The following is a 21,473-nucleotide window of genomic DNA, read 5'->3' as shown; positions in this document are numbered from 1 at the left end:
TGGAGCAGAACTCAGCTCATTGCAGCTTTGTTGCTTAAAGCAAATGTTTTCATTTAAGAGAAAGGGAAAAATCATAAACCCACAGGTACCTTGTGTACTGATGGTAAACCCCACTGAATGCCCATGCCCCAAATAATTAGATGTTGCGTTTCCACCATGAAGATTGTTGAAAATCCTTGCTTTTGTTTAGCCCAGCAAAATCTGGAGGGTCCACAGGTTTTCCAGCCTTTATCTAACGCAATCCTTGGACTAGTGGGGTGTTTTGAAAATATTGTTACCTATGCTCCAGCTTTAAGCAGGAGGTTCTAAGCAGCTAAAAAAGAAAAGAAAAGTGACAAAGAGCACAACTCCAACTCTTTTTTCATTTAGGCTGAGATGTGAAAGAATGCAGGCTGTGCTTTAGGTTGTCTGTTAAAATTTGTGGGAAAGCGAATCTAATCTTCTCTGTCTTCTTTGGTTTCAGAAAAGGTTTTTAGGCACCTCCTTTGGAAGCAAAACTGAGACTATTTCCTAAAAGATGATGACATCTTTGTGCTGTCTTGTCTAGTGAAGTGGAGCAAAACTCCTGCCAGGGGAAACTTATTTTGTTGTTTCTATAAACTGCATGGCCATTGGGGAGTTTTGTTTGGCCTGCCACAACTAACTGCTTTATAATTCTGCCTCAGTGAGGGAAGCGGTTGAAGAAAGATACAAGACAGATTTCTATGAAACCCTACTCCACAATTTTCTCTTACAATTTTCTCATATATTTTCACAGACAGCCTGGTGTCTTAAGCATTCACCTATTCCTTGTAGCAGTAAAAACAAACAAACCAAATATTGAGAGGTTGATCCTCTTGAGTAGAAAATAACCATGTGTATTATTAAAAGCCCCTCTGCAACTCAAATCCTAAATGCATTATTTAAACACAGATATTGATTAATTCAAATGAACCACTTAGTAAAAGCGGAGAAGAGTTTATATTATCTTATTCTTAACCTCCATTAGCTTTCCTGTCAGAACTTGATTGAAACCTGTTCAAGAGAGTTAGTACATATGGTTTATACATTCTGTTTACACATTTTGATAGATTTATGTTCAAACTGGCCTTAATTAATGTATTATTTATCATGTTGCTTTTCTACATGATGTATGTGCTTCATTGGAAACAGAATTTCCAGAATTTTCCTTTTATCTGAAATTTTAATTTTTTCAGTATGCATTTGATCAGACCCACAGTGAACTACTACTTCAACAAACGCTTTCTGAGCAAAAGGTTAGACATATTTCTATCTCTCATAGGACTAGCCATTGCAAACCCAATGCTTTCTTATGTTCTGTGGTAAGTTTATAAAAATGTGCCTTCCCATCATAAATAGAATACTGCTTCACAGGTCAGGTTCAGAACTTCTGGCGCTGTCCACACACATGAGAATATGACCATAATAATTTATCTTTAACACATCTAGAACTGCAGAACTCAGAAGCCAAACAGGAACTTGCAGTATGCCAATTAACTGTTTTGAGTCAGAAATTAGTACCAGATTAATTATAATTTGCCAATCTAGCAATGCTTCAAAGATGCCTAAGAAGATGTCTAATATTTCACATTCCTTGATCATAATTAAGTAAGACAGATGGTATGCAGTTAAACACAAGAGTCATCATAGAAATACAACAAAACATCAATGGTAATATTTAGAAGCCAAACTTGTACTCTGCAAAGTCAGAAAATGTTTAAGCAGACACATAAATTCCATTGATATGATCACATACAAGGCTAGAATAAATCATTGCTTGTTCTTTTAAAAAGACATAATATTATAGAAAGTGCAACTGACTACCAACAAATACTATTTTCTTCAAACAATCTAATGTATATTGAAGCCCTATTCTGACAATATTGAGATGGTAATATCATAAGGGTAGTGTTTTTTCTGAGGAAGTTACCGTAACTTTTCAGGTTTTTAAGCAGAGGGTGCTTTCACAAATGGCTCTATATGTAAAAATATGTGCTTTAAAATGGTGCTAAAGTCCACCATGTAAGGCCTTTACTATGAAAAAAGTTGAGAATTAGTCTTAAGACAAGTAATAACCTGTAGTTTCCAAGTGAACATATGACAAAGACCCAAAAACCACATTCATTAAATGCCACTAACATAGCCTAGATCTGCCATGGCAGGGAAGATAGCATTAAAAATTAGATAGCAGTGGTGACAACACTCTATTCTGTAGTTACCAAAGAATCACAAACATAATGCAGGGAATTTCACAGTGAATTATAAGCCACTGAAATTCAGTTATAATCTGACAAAATGAACAAAGTAAATGCTCTTTTGGAGGTATGAAAGTATGACTTAATATAGCTTAAAAGTCCATGTATGGGTAAAACAAAAATTCAGTACATTTGGTTCAAAGTCAACAAACCATGTAGCACTCAGAATCATCAGGAAAATTGGCTTCTGTACTTGTAATACTCATAGCCTTCCCAAATATTTCAGACTATAAATCTTATCAACACTGACCATTGGCAGTTATAGTCCCAAAACATCAACTGAACTCTTCAGTTTGACTTCTCCTCTACTTTTAGTTAACTTCCCTTAACTATTAGTTATAAACAGAATAACTGCAAACTACGGAAAGAAAATGACACCTTGCTTTTTAACGAAGATTAGTATAATATTAAATACAATAGAATCAATGCAAATGTGTCATTATTATAACCTAACCTCAAACATATCTGCACAAAAGCACAGTGCAATGTCATCTCTAGTTTTAATTGTTAATGCCTTCATCAAACATTAAGACACAGCAGACATCAGCACTTCCTGAATGCAACTTACCCAGCTGTGTCTCCTGAACTGTCAGTTTACTCTCTGAAGGATATAAAAGCTTTGGTGGTTTTTCTGTTAGTGGTGCTGCAGGGAGAAAAAAAGAAGCATGGTCATTCTGAATATTCCTGAATAAGAATATCTTGACACCTGAAATCAGGGTATACTTTAAATAAACAGAACAGGAGTCCCCTAGCTTCCCCCCCCCGTGTTTTCTGAAACAGTATTAACAATTGCTTTGATTTTAACAACATTTTCATTGGCGCATGTCTTGTGCACTTACACCGTTATTGTCCCACTTTGAAGAAACAAGTTTGGTAGGGTTTGGCAGTGTTTCATACACTATGAATCTTACATGCAGAGAAGGAATGACAGAAAAAGCCGGGGGGGGGGCGGGGGACAGAGAAAGCAGGTCGGGACAAAAGCAAATGGATTTATACAGAGTGGAATTAAGAAGGAAGAAAATTGTGGTGAAGACTCAGAATTGATATAGAAGGTGGAAGGAAATTACTATATGGAATTAAAGTATGGGGGTATGCATTTGTGAGAAAGGGGAAAAAGGAGTGATTTTAGTAAAGGCATTCCAAATAGATTAAGATGAATAATAAACAGGAGTGAGGAAGAGCTGCAGTAGTTTGAGAAAGAAATGTATACAGCACAATGTTTGTGGCAGAAATGTGTCATTCTACAACCTTTTTTTATCTCCTTGTTCAATTAATTTAATACTCAAAACCAAAATATCTGTGTACAAGGCAATTTGACACAAATGGGGGCACTTTAAAGTTACCTCTGCTTATATTTTTTATTTATGTACAAAGGAAAATAAACTACCCTTCAATGTGAGATGAGCAGCTTCTCTAAAAACATATTTTTTAATGATAGCTTTACAGTTACCCATATAAATGTATTGAGTTTATACCCCACCCTTCCTCCCTGAAGAGCCTAGACCAGCATGTAGATGGGCCCAGTAGTGGACTTCAGGTCCTCAAATTCTCATGGTGCCGTGTGTGATGCTAAAATACGGCACCCCCTGCCTCTCACGCTCCATTCTGCAGCATTGTTGTGGCGCCCCCTGCAGTGCCACTGCTGTGGTTGCACCACCCTAAAACTGCCTCTGCTGCGCCAGACATTGCAGAGAAGCTCTAAAAGAAATCCAAGCATGAAAGACTCATCATTTCCTTATCCTTTTCCAGAACTTAATTTCTAAGTTGGGAGCTGCTGAAGCTTAAGTCTTTCTGAAAGTCACACCTTCTATGCAAACTGACATTTATCAGGGATAAACTGCATGAATCTTCACTGTGCATGCAATAATAAAGTGGGATCTGCCATAAAATGTTGCAGTACAGAATAGTATAAGGCCAAAGTATTCAGCCATAGGGTTCCCCCACCCCCAGGTTTTTGTTGGTGGGAAGAGTGGCTCCTGAAGATTGTTACAATCTTTAGCAAGGGTGGCAAATTCTTATAATGCAGGCTTCCTCAAATTTGGCCTTCCAGATGATTTTGGCCTACAACTCCCATGATCCCTAGCTAGCAGGACCAGTGGTCAGGGATGGTGGGAATTGTAGTTTCAAAACATCTGGAGGGCCGAGTTTGAGGAAGCCTGGTATAATGTGTGGTGGGGATGTGTCTCCATTCCCAAGGGGCTGGCTTATGTTTCTCTCCTTCCCCCTTAAGACACACACACAAAACCATTGCCACCAATTTTAGCAGTGGTTGAGCTCCCTGGCAGCATTTCTTTCTCCTTTCAAAATGCCTATAAATGAAGGATGCTATGTCATGATACAGTTTTGTTGCCAGGGGCTTAATTGGTGATGGTCCTGTTGAGAGATAGCTGGAATGGACAAAATAGAATGAAGGAAAAATATTCAGAGGACAGGAGACGAGCATCTAAAGATATGCAAAAATGTTTTATGTGTAACAATACATATGAGAAATCATTTAATAGCGCTAGATAATGGGCTGTCTTTAATTTGAAATAGACATGCCTTGCTTTAATTACCTTTGCTCCAACTACTTTTCACAAAGCACCCACTTAAAATTAAAATCATGGATGGTTGAGGATTTTAGTCTACTCCATAATCTGGCACGATTTTTTTTTTATTCAGCCGAACCAGCAGTTGAAACAGAACATAGATCTATGGTTTAGTCCTTTCCAAACACTGGATCAATCATTCTACTTTTGAGGGCTGCTTCCCATTTCTTAAAAATCCTCTAAAAGCTGCTTGAAGCAGCTTCAGAGCAAAGCACCTCCACTGTGCTGCGTAAAAATGCTTTCAGAAAGAGTGTGGAAGTGGTTGCATATGCCTGTTGGGGCATGTGCAGAGTGCCCATTCAACACACCAACGGAGTGTGCCAATGGAAGAGAAAAGCACCAGACAGTTCTAGTTAGGTTCAGTCCCTTTACTGACAGTATAATGCAGTTCCATAACTTACAGGTTACACACAGTGGTAATATACAGCATACAGTCTTTCCATCAGCATACAGCCTCCTTGCAGTGTTCCAACACAGACTAGGCTCTGGCCAAGGGCCGGAACCAAGAGCAAATTTGCTTCAAACACAAGAATCACTCTCACAGGCTTGCTGACTCACTCTCACATGATTAACTAGTCGCAGGTGCAGGATAAACGCACCCAATTAACCAGCATACCCAATTTAACCTGTTCTTGTCCTTTTTCTCTGCATGCAGAAGCCCCTATCCATTAACAATCACATCCTGTGTAATTGTACACAGTGGTAAATTCAGATGCTCCCCTGTAGTCATATGAGGACCCTATACAAATAAAAAAACTCATAGAGAGGGTTTTTGTCTTACTTACAAAGACATGTATCCTTCCATGTACACATTTCCTCATCTCCTTCTTCTTCACTATTTCCAACTACGTTATTTGTTTGGAAGGGTTGGTTGATTGGAGAAAATATTAAATCACCTAGATATGATTCTTTTTCTTAAACACACACACACACACACTAATTTGACTGCAACCTTATCAGTAGTTCGTCATATCTTCTGTTAAAAGACTCTAAGTTATCAACACAGAGACATCTTTCAGAGAATGTCCACTATGCCATTTAAATGTAGATTTGCCTTTTTTTGTCAAGCTCAGCTCAATTATTCCTTATCAGATAGCATTTCTACAGCCACTGTTCTAAATCTCTTAAGTCGCTTCAAAGCAGACCTTCTGTCAAAGGTAAAGCAACTGCTGGAATAATCCTAGTACAAAGGACATGTAGGATAGGGAACAACAAATTCCATTTATTTAACAAACTGATACATTACTTACCTGAGGCCTTGGACCTCAGGTGGCAGCTTTCTGTGTGAAAAATAATAGACTTTTAAAACTGCACAGGGATTAGGGATGTTAGCCTCACAATACTCTTTTGGTGTGTGAGGTACAACATATCTGTAGCATCAGCCTGCCTTACAGCAGCCCTGTCATTGTAAGGGAAACCAGGCTATGAAGTAGTTGCTTGAGGTTCTGTTTCTATGGTCCCAGACCTTGATGCTCAAGATCTTACTGAGTGCTAGCATATATAAAGCAGAATACTTGCCTTCTGGCTTGCTGTAGCTACTCACATTCCATGAAAGGCCTTGTGAAACTGACATAAGTATACAGATATAGATTGGCTTGATAAAAATGCCACTATATTTTCTATTGGCATTTTATTTTTAATAGATTCAATATTTAACACACAAAACACCTCATCGCTTCAAACAGACCAGTCCAGTACCTTGAGTTACAGACGCTTCAGGTTACAGATGCTTCAGGTTACAGACTCCCCTAACCCAGAAATAGTACCTTGGGTTAAGTTCTGTATCTAAATAACTAATTATACATCTGCACTCAGAATTCATTTGTTAATATGATGCCTCTACATTATTTCACCTATTCAATTTTTTTTTTAGAATCACAGACGCATCTCAGAAATCCCTCAACTTAATTGAGCTCAGTGATACCTTTTCACAGACATTGCAACCAGTAGCGCAAAATATTTATCCCATAGATCAGGGCAGGCCAACCCAACTTGTGTCCTTCCAGAGGTTAGACTGCAACTCTCATCATCCCAACCATTGTCAATGCTGCCTGGGGCTCATGGGAACTGGAGTAAAACACTATTTGAGAGGCCACAGGTTGGCCAGCCCTGCCATAGATTAAAGATAGTTAGCCTCACTAAATGTTATATTCAGCCTCCCATCTACCTTTCTCCAAGTCTGGAAGGAAAAGGAATGGGTGGTGAGAACAGTTAGGATTCGTATAAATTATGGGTAGGATTAATATAGCAAGTCCTGTCAGGAAAACCCCTTGTGCAAGTGGGCTTCTCCCCTCTCTCTCCATGTACCCTCCCCAAGTTGGATATGGGGCTCAGGAGAACCCTATAACAGTGCGCAGTGGAGTGGGGGATTGCTCTATCTGGCAAGCCTAAATGCTTGCTATGACAGAAATATCACCTATATATACAGTATATACATATTCATTTAAAATAAATGAATTCATTTGAATAGAGGGAGTCGTGCACAGTTGAAAGCACATAACTCTTAACAGTAGCAATCATGTGCATAATTAATGTGTCAAGAGAGCACTGTAAAGTAGAGCACAATGCAATTTGCTCTTCTTTCAGTTTAGCACCCCTAAAAAAAATTAACAGCAGTTCTAGAGCATGCATTTGAATAAGAATAGTGAACAGTGGGGAGTCAATTGCTAAACAAAGCATTTCTGAAACAGACCAACTCCCTTCAAGGTGATTTACCACCTATGTCCTACAGGCTAAAAATGGCTAACAACATGATCCTAACCATGTCTACTCATAAGTCCTGTTGAATTAAACAGGACTTACTCCCAAATTAGTGGGTTTAGGATTGTAGCAGGTGTCTTACACCTGCCACAAAAATACCTTTAACAAATAATCTATTACAAAGTTCCCATCTACTACTAGCTTGTTCATATATCAGATAATCATTTTCCTTTTTGTTACAGTGAGAATTTGAATAAATACTAGATTTCTAACCCACCTAGTCATAACATTCTCTTTACCTCATTTAGACACTAGGTACTGGGATGCTAAAAACTGAAGAGTTCATGTAGTGAATCCACCATGGAAACAGATGAACCATTAAGAAACAAGGGTCCTGTTGTTATGCAAATGTATTTGGCAGTAAAACTGGGGACAGAAATGCATAACAAAATGTAGGAACTGTGTAGGCAAAGCTGTTTCCAAATGACTGTTCACAAAGTTTTAAAGTAATGTGGCCCCTAATGACCAGGGACAGGTTGGGAGTATTTGGGGTGGAGAACACATGTGCAAACAGATGTTGAGATTCCTCATTATCTGCTCATCTCTAATTGAAGCTGACATGACATTTGAGCTAGTCTAGTAACTAAGGGAGGCTGCACATATTGCTTCTTTTCTATATTAGTCTTCTTGAACATTCACAGCAATTCCCAGTGCTCGGCCAGGGAAAAGATAAATGCTCTAAAAATCTACAATAACCAAAATGGTGCCCTCGCAGATGGATATGCTGTCTTAAAAAAAAAAAATGCTACCCAGCAAAAACAACAAAGACTGATGGGAAGAAATATATTAGCTTCAAATGTTGCAGTGCAAGATTAACACTTTATTATGGATTTTGCACAATGCATCTATATAAGCTTCTGATCTGAATTATATCCATTCTCACTTTGGTGACTGTACATTACTACAATCATTTATAAGGCAGGGCACTGTATTATCCCATTTTTCAGAAGAGAATGTTGTCAACTAAGTGGCTGTCATAAGGGTCATACAGGCTCTAGCTGACTTATAGTTTAAACCCCTGTCTTCAACATGCAACCCACTTCTCTGATATAAAATATGAAACTTTTGAACTGTACAGCAAAATTTAAGGTATTGCAAGTCTTTCCTAAGATTCAAAAGAAGAGTTTGGATTTGATAGAAGAGTTTGGATTTGATATCCCGCCTTTCACTCCCTTTAAGGAGTCTCAAAGCGGCTAACATTCTCCTTTCCCTTCCTCCCCCACAACAAACACTCTGTGAGGTGAGTGGGGCTGAGAGACTTCAGAGAAGTGTGACTGGCCCAAGGTCACCCAGCAGCTGCAGGTGGAGGAGCGGAGACGCGAACCCGTTTCCCCAGATTACTAATCTACCGCTCTTAACCACTACACTACACTGGCTCTTCAAAGGTCTTCTGATTTCTTAAAACGCTTAAAACTGTTACAAATAAAGTAGTGCAACACCCTGAAAAGGGTTGTGATGTAAATCTACTAAAATGAAAAAAGGGAATGCCATGATTCAGTCGTCTTATTTAATGCAATGTACTGCTTGTCATGCCAGTGCCAACTGAATATCTGTCTATTCAAGCCCTTTCTTCATTCTTAAAATGGTCGTTCCAACTGTAATACTGCTAATGTTGCACTACCTAATTGTTTTCTAAGTCCTTCTAATTCTCTTAAATATAATAGAGCAGATACTATTATACTGAACTAGCTCTAACTGACACTCAGCATTACATCATTAAGCTGGTAACTTTCTGTAAATTATATCTGCTCAGCATTCCTTTCCCCCCTCTTTTTTTCTTAAGCGCAGGAAGTGAACTCTCCACAAACTTGCTTGTATTTAGTAGCCTGCAACATAGAACAGTTACTTTTCAAAGGTGGAATTGTAATCCTGGGCAAATAAGGTTGGGTGGCTTAGGTTGATATAACTGCTTGCCCTTCCTGTAGCTCCACATGCTCATGGGATGTGGATCAGACAGGCAACGAGGCCAAAGGCAGGATGAATAGGCGCAATTCCAACTCATCCTGTAGGCAGACCACCATGCAGCTTAAAGAATTCTGAGAGTAAAGGAGAATCTGTCTGCTGAGCAAAAATTTCAGCCCATACACTGGCAACCTCTCACCTAGGCCACTGCAGTCCTTTTCTCTCTGGTCTTCTGTGGTGCCATCTTGGTCTGCTTACATGTATCTAGCATTCTGCAGTCAAACGATTCCATCCTTTCTTGCTTTGATCAAATCGTTTTGCACCTTAAATCCCTACACTGGCATTCTGTCTGCTCCTGATCTGTCAAGTTCTGTGGGACATTGAGACAGAAAAGAACAGGACCTTGGACAGTTCAAAGGGCAGCCTGCAGTCTGACCTGTTTTCCTCCATAGATAAAGATGTTGCCTCTGCAGAAAGCTAGAGCCAAATGAAGTCTTATGTGGACTGTCAAGACCTGGAGTGTGATAGGTTCCCTGGTAGAGCCAACTGACCACAAATATCTGTGCATGTTATCAATGTCATAAATTGACAAAAAGGGTGAGGGGACCATATCCTTTTCATTGTATAGACGTTTCACTGCCTTGTTAACAGGAGGTGATGCCCATGTCTACTAGAATATCAGAAATATTTGAAAGCCAGAGATACGAGAAACGCCCCTCTTATGTTCCTTCACGTATCCCTTTCCCCCCTCTGTCCTGAATTCTACTTCTCCTGATCTTTGCTTTCACTGGAATTTCTAAACCTATTTGTGAAACCATACCATGTAACTCAGTGCGTTCTTGGACTGGTTAGAATAGAACTAGTGTGCTAACAGGACTTAATTCTATTGAGTACTCACCCCCCTCATCTCCTTCCCTTGCTCCCTGTTCCACCTTTTACTTAGTTGTGTCCCCCCCTTATACAGTGATTTATATGAAACATTGTTTGGAAAAAAAATGAATACAAATCTTAATTTTAAATTCCAGAATTGTTGGCCATGCAGTTTGTTTCAGCTTTTAATTCCTTCAGTTCATTTGTATCCCACCCCCACATTAATAAAACACTATGGAAATCCACATTGCTAGGTCCAAAGGAGATACTCAACTGTGCGAAGATGTTCTTCATAAAGCTACCCAGTCACTCTTTTGCAAGTAATATAGTTCTTTGCTGCCATACCTGTTAGAAGGAGGCTATAGTAGGCTTTATTTCTCTATTGGAAATGTGTACTAAGATTTTACCTCTCCACTGCCTTGAATTTAATGTGAAAAAGAAAAAAAGAAAAGTCTAAAGTGATCACAAAATGCTCACATCAATCATTGCTGAAAGCAAAGGCCTTTCCACACACCCCATTCTTAGCTGGAGCTTTGAGTTGCCTTTTTGCTTATCTTCCTGTTGTAACTTCTTATCCGTGAAATGTTTGGGAGTGAAACACTGGGCTATTGCTGTTTTCTCTGGATTTATTGTGTATCTTGTTTTCTATCACTGAGTAGGAACAACAGGATTAAATGGAAGTAGCAGAGCTGCATGTCAAATTGCTTCACTAAAGCATGACTCGTACGCAGAGGGAAACAAATGGACACTTCTCTTGTGCTGTGTAATTCTGACAGCCTACTTAAAGGAGGGTTATAGGACTGTGTGGAACCCACAAGTGCCTAACTACGTATTTTTATACATACGTACCGTTATCACAACTAAGGTGTTTGTTTGTTTGTTTCTGTAAGGCCCTTAAATTTCCCTGTTCAAACAAGTTTATGTCCAATTAACATGTGGAAGCAGATAAGCAGCCTATGACATTTCCCTTGACTTCACACATTATTTCCCAACTTCCATCTAGTATTTTGTATCATTTCTGCCCCATCTTTCACAATCAAATTGTGTCAAGGTGCCATCATCATTCTGATGAATCTGTGAACAGATGTGGTTCTGTGCATATCAAAAGCAGAAGGCTGAAGAATATAAGCAAGTAAAAATCTTCCAGCCTTTTATAAGTGTTGGTCCATATTCATTTATTTATCACCACTACTAATTGATTTGCATATTTATACCCCACCTTCTAAATGAATTTAACAATTTATTTTAAATACAATAAAACACATGAGCTACCAGGAAGGATTGTATGTACATACAAACTTACCTCCCCTAAAGTTTTCAGACATCCCAGTTCCAACTGCTGCTGCTGCTTATGAAAGCCTGGGAGATGAGCTTGCCCTGAAATGCATGCTGGTGCAGCCAGAACTTAGTATCTCACAGAGTTAGGTTTATTTACCAGGGCTACTGCTGCTGCCTCAAAGAACTTGGGTTCCTGATACAAGAGGCACGGGAGGAGTAAAGGTTTTCACAAAGGTTTTCACCCCATCCTTCAGATGTTCCATGGCTTACATGAAGCAGCATCCCTCTACCTGGTGGCCTTCACCTCTTTTGGACTACAACTCCCATCATCACCATCCATTAGCTATGCTGGCTGAATCTGAGGGCACCAGGTGTTCTAAGAGCTTTGACAGTGAGTGAAGGTTATGAGAATTAATACAGTTGCTGCTACCTATCTCTACCTATGAATCAGGATTGTTTTCTGCCCCAGCTTCTTACTGCTCACTAAACTCTGTTGCTTTTTGAGCTTCTGACACTTATTCCTCCTAGTCTGCCCCCTCTTCTCTCTATGACCACTCAATGTCATCCCACCACCAATTCCCTGGCTTCTTCAGCTGGTTCTCAACCACTCCTCTGCATCTAGCCAGTCCATGACATGGGAGCCAACAAGAAGTGCCTGATTGTGACAGCACTCTTACCACTTGTGACTACCCACAAATGGTTTTCAGAGGCACACTGACTCCAACTGGGGACGAAGAACATAGACCTCATTCTTAGAATCCACTGATAGCCTCATCCTCCAACGTTTGGAAGAGTATGAAATCTGTTGAAAACTAGTTCTGATCCACACACTTGTTCAAGAGATGAGGATCAGGGCATTTGATATACCAATTTGCAAAGATCAAAGCGCTCACATATTCTTAATTAACTGTCAATGACTGTACATCCATTTATGACACATAACTCTGCAAACCAACTGAGGAGTTGTGAAGCTTTGTAATATACAATCATTAGCATAGCTAGGGTGGTGGGCGGGGGAAAAACAACACCTGACTGTTGATGCTTTCCTCTTATAGAGTAGACAATGAGGGGAAAATTCACATTTTTGGCTTGTATGGGGGTTTTTTGTTTTGTTTTTGTTTTGCTTTAAGCAACCAAGCAAAAACAAGGCAGCTGTTTTTTTTGTGCTCAGTCCTGGAAGGTTAGCATAAATCCCAGGAGAAACAGATCAGCTTCTCAAGTGCAGATGAGGCAGGCAAAGGTAAATGATAAATAGCAGCACATGCCCCCACAATTTATCATAAGGTTCTCCTTCCGTATATGCTATGCTATACACACAAAAGCATATACACATGGCTTATCAAGGCAGTCATCCAGTCAAAGATGGCTTTAACCCTGCATAATCCTTATCTAAACACTTTCTGAAGTCTGAGACCCTCAGGAATACTTGCTTTTTGGGTCTCTCGGCAGTTCTCTATTGTTACAGGGCAGTGGGAAGAAACATCTGTTATAGTGTCTGTGTGGTGTTTTTTTAAAAGAACTGTTACTACAAAATGGTAATTCTCCAAAGAGTGGGGAATGTGGCATACAGCAATATAGTTGGGCTCCTTTTAAAAACTACCTACTATAGAAATCAAATCAATATGGAGAGTGCTCTTATACTATTTTCAATGTGCGTGCATCTCTTTCTGCAGTTACTTGGCAACAGACTGAGATTAGAAATCGTAAGCACTTGCTCTACAAAAATGCTACAGGAACTGGTGGTTACACAATCACCAATTTATTCCCAGTTGCACCGAAAGGACCTTGTGGTTCTGAAGAAAACAAGATTTATATGATAAAAGGAATTCACAGAAGGTCAAGCCCTACACAATGAAATTGATTTTTTTTGCTGTGAAAGAAACCAAACCAAAATTTCACAGTAGACAAAATGGTTTAGTAAAAAAGACACTAATACACTAGTAAAAAACAAAACAAAAAACCCAAACAAAACATAGTATATTAAATGAAGTTTTTGTTTCTGCATTCCAAAAACAACAGCACAGTTTTTCAAGGCTTGACAGCTTTCTTCTAGTGCTCCACACTTTCCTACAAGTAAATCCCACTGAACACAGCAGGATTGAAGTAAACATGTATAGGATTCAGACCTATTTCTGAGTGCACATGATTAGGATTATGCTGAACAGCTGATGTCACACACACATTGAATTTGGAGTACACTGTTGCTCACAGTGGGAATAAGTAAACATGCATAGGACAGATTGTAAAGTCACATTCAGAATGGGCAGAAAGGTTTGTGTGTATTTATACGGGTATTTAATTCCATATAGAATTCTCTCTAAAATCACCATGCATGATAGGACTGTGATTGTGTTAGCACCGTGGAATGGGATGGGGGTCTGTGACCATGAACTATGCAAAAGATATTGGGGGCCCCAAAACAGCTCGGCCTCCTTGAGCTGGACAGGTCTGAGGGTATAGGATGACCAAACAGCCAGGCCCACAAGAATGCAATCATTTGTGTGAGAAAAGAGGTGAAATATTATCACTTGCCACGGCACAGTGCCCTCTCTCAGTAAGTGAGAATTCAAGTGTTTACCCACACTATTACCCTTATTACAGGAACGGCGGAAACAGCCTCTGAGAGAGCTTTGCCAGTGTGTATTAGGTATTCCTAATAATACCTTTCTGATTTCATTCTAAAAGTAGTATTTTAAGGAATACAGCAGCATCTATAATATGCATTTATGACATTGATACCTCACATTTTCTCTAAGAAGCTCAATATAGTATACATAGTTCTCTCACTCCTCATTTTACCCTCACAATAATCCTGTGAGGTAGGCTATGCTAAGAGGCAGTGACTAGTCCAAGGTCACGCAATGAGCTTCATGGCTTGAGGGGATTCAAACTCTGATATTCCAGATCCTAGTCCAACTTTCTAACAGCTATACCACACTGCCATATTATGGCACCTTGAGTGTCAGTGGTGCTTTGGAATTTGTGAAAGGTAAACACTTGAATACTAAATATATAGAAGACTAGAACTGTCTATGTGCTACTGCTGAACACATATCAGTGATCAGAAATTACTAAAAAAATTCCTTCCAGTAGCACCTTAGAGACCAACTAACTTTGTTATTGGTATGAGCTTTCGTGTGCATGCACACTGCTTCAAAAATTACTATTCTTAGTAATTTTTGCGCTGCTTACCATTATCTTATCATACAGTGAAATGCATCTTAATCTAATTAATCTATCAAAACCTGTAAACTAAGCTTCTTCTCCAAAACTCTCCACTTACATGCCCCCCCCAACAGCAAAAGTTCTATCACTGCAACCCTGCTGCATAATATATTACTACTATTTATCATTTCAATGACATTTTTCAGTGTACAAATTGCTTTGGAATTGCTTTAGCATTCATATTTTGTTTATCCTCACAATAAGCTTGAGAAGTAAGTGACTATGCTGAGAGACTGTGACTTGCCTAAGGGCAGCGATATGAGCTTTTTGGCTCTGCAGGGATTTGAACTTGGTTTCCCCATCTCCAAAAACATTTTGTAAACATCGCATGACAACTGGAAGCAGTCAGATACACTCATACCCCGAGATCTGGGTTTTTTTTAAGAGACAGCCAACTTTCTTTGAATTCTTTCCACAGATCCCCACGACTATAGCACATTAACTGCAGAGTCTTGAATAATCCCATTATCAAAGCTGATTTGCACCACATCTTTCCAGTTATCCTTCTGCTCAATCAAAGTTGATACTATTCACTCTCCTGAGAGCTATTCTTGTACTTAGATGTATGCTTAAAACCATTTTTTGTGTGTGCATGTTTTGCACACCAAAACTGTATCACAAAATTTAACAGGGAAATAAAACTGGGAATTGTGTGCTGCCACACAAGCAAGCTTGGAAGAGTCAGACTGCATCAGTCTGCTATGAAAAGCAGACCAAACAAACTCCTTCTCCATTAGTGATGTTGGGGATGCAGCTAGCGCTGTGGTCTAAACCACTGAGTCTCATGGGCTTGCCAATCAGAAGATTGGCGGTTTGAATCCCCATGACGTGGTGAGCTCCCGTTGCTCTGTCCCAGCTCCTGTCAACTTAGCAATTTGAAAGCACACCAGTGCAAGCAGATAAATAGGTACCACTGTGGCAGGAAGGTAAACCTGGTTTCCGTCACGGTGTTCTGTTGCACCAAAAGCGGTTTAGTCACATGACCCGGAAAGCTGTCTGTGTCCCTTACCTTTACCTATTAGTGATGTTTGTAATTACCATACTTTTTCCGTGTATTAGCCGAGGGGTTTTTTACTCCAAAATAGTGTTTCAAAACAGGGCTCGTCTAATACACGGGAAGTACATTGGGGGACCGGGTGATTGGTTGCAGCCGCAAGCTGCAGCTTGTCAGCGGTGATTTGTTGAGTGATTGTTGCCTTGGATTGGCTGCTCCTGCATTAACTGGGCGGGTGATTGGTCACTGCGTCAAAGGCTGCCTTGGATTGGCTGCTCCTGCATTAATTGAGCAGGAGATTGGTTGCTGCGTCAAGGGCTGCCTTGGATTGGCTGCTGGTGCGGCAATTTGGTGTTTGGTTTCCAGCTTGTGTTTGCCAATGAATCATAGAGTTGGAATAGACCACAAGGGCCATCGAGTCCAACCCCCTGCCAAGCAGGAAACACCATCAGAGCACTCCTGACATATGGTTGTCAAGCCTCTGCTTAAAGACCTCCAAAGTAGGAGACTCCACAATGGGCAGGTGCTTGTCTGCTTCTGCGACGCAAGCGATGCTGAGCTCTTGTCTTTAGGGTTAGTGATTTTCTGCACCCTCCAAAAGCTCAAGAATCTTGGCCAATTCCCCCAGAAGCCCAACAATTCCGTGCAATCTTTCCCCAAAGCAATCCCCCCCAAAAGCTCAGCAACTGTAGGCAATCCTCCCCCCCCAAAAAGCTCAGCAACTCTGGTAATATAGCCATCCCCCCATTTTCTTAAATTATAGCCCCCCCCCAAAATAGGGGGCATCTTATACATGGGGGCATCTTATAGACAGAAAAGTATGGTATTACCTGGTTCATTTGCTTGTAATGCATCAACATTATTATGTATTATGAAGTTGTGCCACTCATTTCCCCAAGAAGTTCTTCCCAAACTTTGAATGCAACACATGACTCTGCACATGCTTGTACCAGTGAGTTTTCAACTGTGTTTCAAAATAGCTTGCTTTCATTCAGGTTCCGGACAGTCTGATCCATAAGACTGTAGCTAGAAAGCCTGGATCAGGGCACAGGTCAAACTGTCTTTTTAAATTATTCTTTTGTGGGATTTATATTGCAACAAAGTTTTCTATAAAATCAATCCAACACATCCAGATACGTAAGAATCAAATGCAAAGCAACCCAACCTTCTTCCATCTGCCACAATAACTACCTAAATCTGAACTTAAGAAGGCCTAGCAAAAAAAGTTTGGCTGCATAATATTTGGCAGAACAAATATTTGGGCCAACAAAGTGAACTAGGAGATACCGTAACCCTTTGAAAATAGAGAGCATCCACTAATAATGTTGTTAAATTATGAGCTGATTTTAAATTGAGCTAAGGGGCCCATTACTAGTAAAAATTGGGTTGTGTGCACAGAAATTATTTATTTAGAAAAACAGGAGCAATATATCCTTTAGCATAACTGCAGGCTTAGTCCTAGTCCAGCATCAATATCTTGATAATTGTATGAATGAGGAGAGGAGCCTTGCTGCAACTGCAAATCCTGCACTCTGTTTTTCTAATCTAATTCCTAATTGCAGCAGCTTCCCCTGGTCCCATATAAATCAGCAAAGTAATGAAATTAACTACACTGGATCACCCAGAGTGTTGGGTGAATCAATTTCATTCGAAAGGCAATGGTGGGGGTGGGGTGGGGCAGGACCTATTGGAACATCTTTTTTAAAAGAGGGGGGAGATAAAATCTGAAGTGATGCTGAAGGAGGGTAAGGTACTGTTCAAAGAAAAATATATTTATAGAACTAAAATGTGTGGTGTGTTGTTGTTTTTTTAAAAAATAAGGTTACCAGTACTGCTGTGGATAAGTACCTATTATCTCATATAGTTTAAAACAATTTCAAAAATAGTACACCAGTAAGATAGTGGTAGGGGACGTGGGTGGCGCTGTGGGTTAAACCACAGAGCCTAGGACTTGCCGATCAGAAGGTCGGCGGTCCGAATCCCCACGACGGGGTGAGCTCTTGTTGCTTGGTCCCAGCTCCTTTCAACCTAGCAGTTCGAAAGCACATCAAAGTGCAAGTAGATAAATAGGTACCGCTCCGGCGGGAAGGTAAACAGTGTTTCCGTGCGCTGCTCTGGTTCACCAGAAGTGGCTTAGTCATGTTGGCCACATGACCCGGAAGCTGTCTGCGGACAAACGCCGGCTCCCTCGGCCCATAGAGCGAGATGAGCACCGCAACCCCAGAGTCGGTCACGACTGGACCTAATGGTCAGGGGTAACTTTACCTTTACTTTAAGATAGTGGTATGTGAATATAGGAAAGGTAGAATGAAATATAATGGAAATGCAGATAAGATTAATTCCCCATTATTGAAGGAAGAATAATAGATCAGGTTATAAGTACCACAAAATGTTGGAGGGTGGAATACTTCAGTTAATAGTTTCCTTTTCTTTCCAACCCAGATTTTCGCTCCTCAGCAAGTCAGTTTGCATTCAGTGTCTATTGAAGATGCATGTTGCTTATTTGCATGTTTTGTGAGCTTTTCTGAAGGGTGTGTGTGTTTTGGGGCATGGTTAAACTGGTGCCAATTTCAACTATGGTACAATTAAAAACTTTGATTTCTCCATTTCTCTGTGGGCAGTTTTCTGTGTTATAACTGTGGCCCCTCCAGACTATGCGAAGGTATTTTCTATACTTTTCTATTCTTTTTATCTATGTGCCTGTGTCACCCTGTTCCAACTACTCCAACCTCTCTCTTCTAGATGGTGTGGTTTTGGGATATTGTTCATCCCATGTATTTTATTTTTAGTTTGAGTTATAACTCTTACATAAAACTGTGAAATGATTTCCTTTGTCTTTGGTTTATTATTTGTTGCTCAGTAGTATTTATAGGGGCTCGGATGGCGCTGTGGGTTAAACCACAGAGCCTAGGACTTGCCGATCAGAAGGTCGGCGGTTCGAATCCCCGCAACAGGGTGAGCTCCCGTTGCTCAGTCCCTGCTCCTGTCAACCTAGCAGTTCGAAAGCACGTCAAAGTGCAAGTAGATAAACAGGTACCGCTCCAGCGGGAAGGTAAACGGCATTTCCGTGCTCTGCTCTGGTTCGCCAGAAGCGGCTTAGTCATGCTGGCCACATGACCCGGAAGCTGTACGCCAGCTCCCTCGGCCAATAAAGCGAGATGAGCGCCGCAACCCCAGAGTCGGCCACAACTGGACCTAATGGTCAGGGGTCCCTTTACCTTTTTAATAATATTTATATACCACTTAATATATGGAGGGAAGAATTCAACACAGTGCTAAACTGAAGTGTCATAGCAGTGTAATAGATGTACTAGCAGAATGGCCTGTGCGAGACAAGAAACAGAAAGTTAGTATGGTTCTCATAGCTGGTTGCGCAACAGTCTTCTTTAGCCTCAATATCTCCTGTTGCACAACAAGCTTCTACTGAAACAACTGTTGTGCTGAATTTCATATTGGACAAGTATTATTCTCATACAAGGACAACAGCTCTAATCATTGGACCGATAAATTATGTAATGGTGGATGTTTGGAAGTTTACATAATGTTCACATTTTTGCTATAAAAGTGTATATAATTGCAATGCATGTTGTTTACAGGACTTTATATATATATATTACATAAATAAAAAAATATTATTTTAAGACAGTTCCATAAATTCACATTCAATGTTGTTATTTATCAAGTGCACTACCTATTACCATAAATATAAGCATGCATCTGCTAAACATCACCAGTCATAGTTCTGGGAGTTTGTGCTGGCTTTTCCATGACACTGCTTGAAGTTATTTAAAAAGAAATACAGCAAATCAGTTTTGCCAAAGACCACAATGATTATTCATAAAATTCCAGCATGTGTTATACACGCAATGGGAGCTCTAAATGTCTTGAGAAAAATTATTTTCTTAAGGAACTTAAGGAACAAAGACCCTTAAAAAGAAAACCAAATTAAACAGATACAATTGAACTGATTTAGATTTCTTTAAATTATGTCTCATTTTATCCATTCTTTTTTCCGACTGCCAGTGCTGCTATCAAGGACTTGCTTATAGTGTGTGTTTTGTCCCTAAATGAACTCTTCTGTATGTGGGTGTAATGAAGTTAATTACTTGGAAACTTTGACAATCCTGTTGATAAGCCTGAAAATGTTCAGAGATCTCGATTAATTGGGATATTCATCCAAACTTCTAATAGAAAACCCACCATTTTGGCAGCCAGACATTTGCATATCTTGTGGAATTCTCAATAAAGTGGTTATTACTAAATTCTCTTCTCCACTGCTACTGCAAGTTGAATCTAAATGTCTAATTTCCCGCCAGTGTCAAATGTAGGCATGGTCAGTCATAGCATGCTAGAAGTCTTAGTTTAGAAAGATGAGTAATAATTGCAATTGTATTATTTAGATAAGTTGTGGAGGTTGCAGAAATGTAAGAATATATTCAGCCTGACAGCTACTGTTCCAATATTCTAGGATGAATCTGTAATTGTGAAGCACCTATATTTTGCAAACTATGAACACTATGTATTTTTTAGCGGAAACCCTGTGAATTGTGAACGACCAAAGTGTTTATTATATTGGATCTGTTTAGCTATTTAATGGAAGATATTGGCAGTGTTATGTAACGTCAAGGTAATTCATGCTTGGTTACAAATATAGTACAAATACAAATCAGTCACTACATATTGTGGCCCATAGGATAAGAGGCAACAGGGAAGTTCAAGTCTTTTTTTTTAGCTTTGGGGCCTGATTTTGAGCAGTGTCTAAAGTGCTCTCAGTCAGTAATTGCCAGCCATTTTACACTCAAGACCCACAGGTTGCCCTTATTTGCAATGGAGTGTTGTTGTTTTTTAAATCCCTTTATCAGTTGGGCGTGTGTGAAATTTGAAAGCTGGCAATGTGGGGCATGAACATAATAAATGCTGAAATAGCCACATTCAAGTACTGATTGCATTGTCTTTTATTACAAGTGGGACTTTCTAGGAAGAGCATTCTAGCTCAGGGTCCCTTCTAAACAGTCAGTATTCCAGCTGTGGTCTCAATCCCTCCTTTTCCTCCCCACCCCGCTCAACAGACACTCAACGCTGAGCAGCTACTTGCTGTGCTTAGTTCTCCCTGGGCTAGATTTTTAAAATTGCACCCTGACAATTTTTGTTTTAAATTGTACTCTTGCAAACCAAGAGCTTCTGCAAAGCATGCCGCTTGTTCCTCAGTGGTTCCATTTCAAGACTATCCACACCCTATATTTAGAGCACATTGAAAGCCCACAGCTTCACCCAAAGTCTCCCAGAACCTGTAGTCTTCCTCTCACAGTGTACCGACGCTTGACAAACTACAGTTCTCAGGAATATTGGAGGGGGGGGGAATCATGTGCTTTAAATGTGCTTTAAAAGTACAGTGATACCTCGGGTTAAGTACTTAATTCGTTCTGGAGGTCCGTACTTAACCTGAAACTATTCTTAACCTGAGGTACCAGGTTTTTTTTATATATCCTTACCTTTACAAAGAGAGTGAGATAAAATATAACATGTAATGTAAAGCAATTACATTAAAAACAATTTGCTTTCGATTTTCTAACATGGGGTGGCAGAGGTGTTACTGGAATT

At 39.8% G+C, this 21,473-nt stretch overlaps 1 protein-coding gene across 4 annotated transcripts in view; it reads right to left on the bottom strand.

Moving 5' to 3' along the window:
- The window catches only part of IL1RAPL1 (interleukin 1 receptor accessory protein like 1), a 653,181-nt gene that overhangs the window by 154,674 nt on the left and 477,034 nt on the right, over nt 1-21,473 (bottom strand). For all 4 annotated transcript variants that reach the window (XM_081197783.1, XM_081197780.1, XM_081197781.1 and 1 more), the window contains one exon: nt 2,824-2,898. In XM_081197783.1, coding sequence (XP_081053909.1) covers nt 2,824-2,898 — 75 coding nt within the window. The remainder of the gene's footprint in view (nt 1-2,823; nt 2,899-21,473) is intronic.

The sequence above is a fragment of the Podarcis bocagei genome (genome assembly GCF_964188305.1).
Source record: "Podarcis bocagei genome assembly, chromosome: 6".
In the NCBI taxonomy this organism is placed as follows: Eukaryota; Metazoa; Chordata; class Lepidosauria; order Squamata; family Lacertidae; genus Podarcis; species Podarcis bocagei.
The sequence above is the reverse complement of the archived record's forward strand: the minus strand, read 5'-3'. Positions and strand labels throughout refer to the sequence as shown.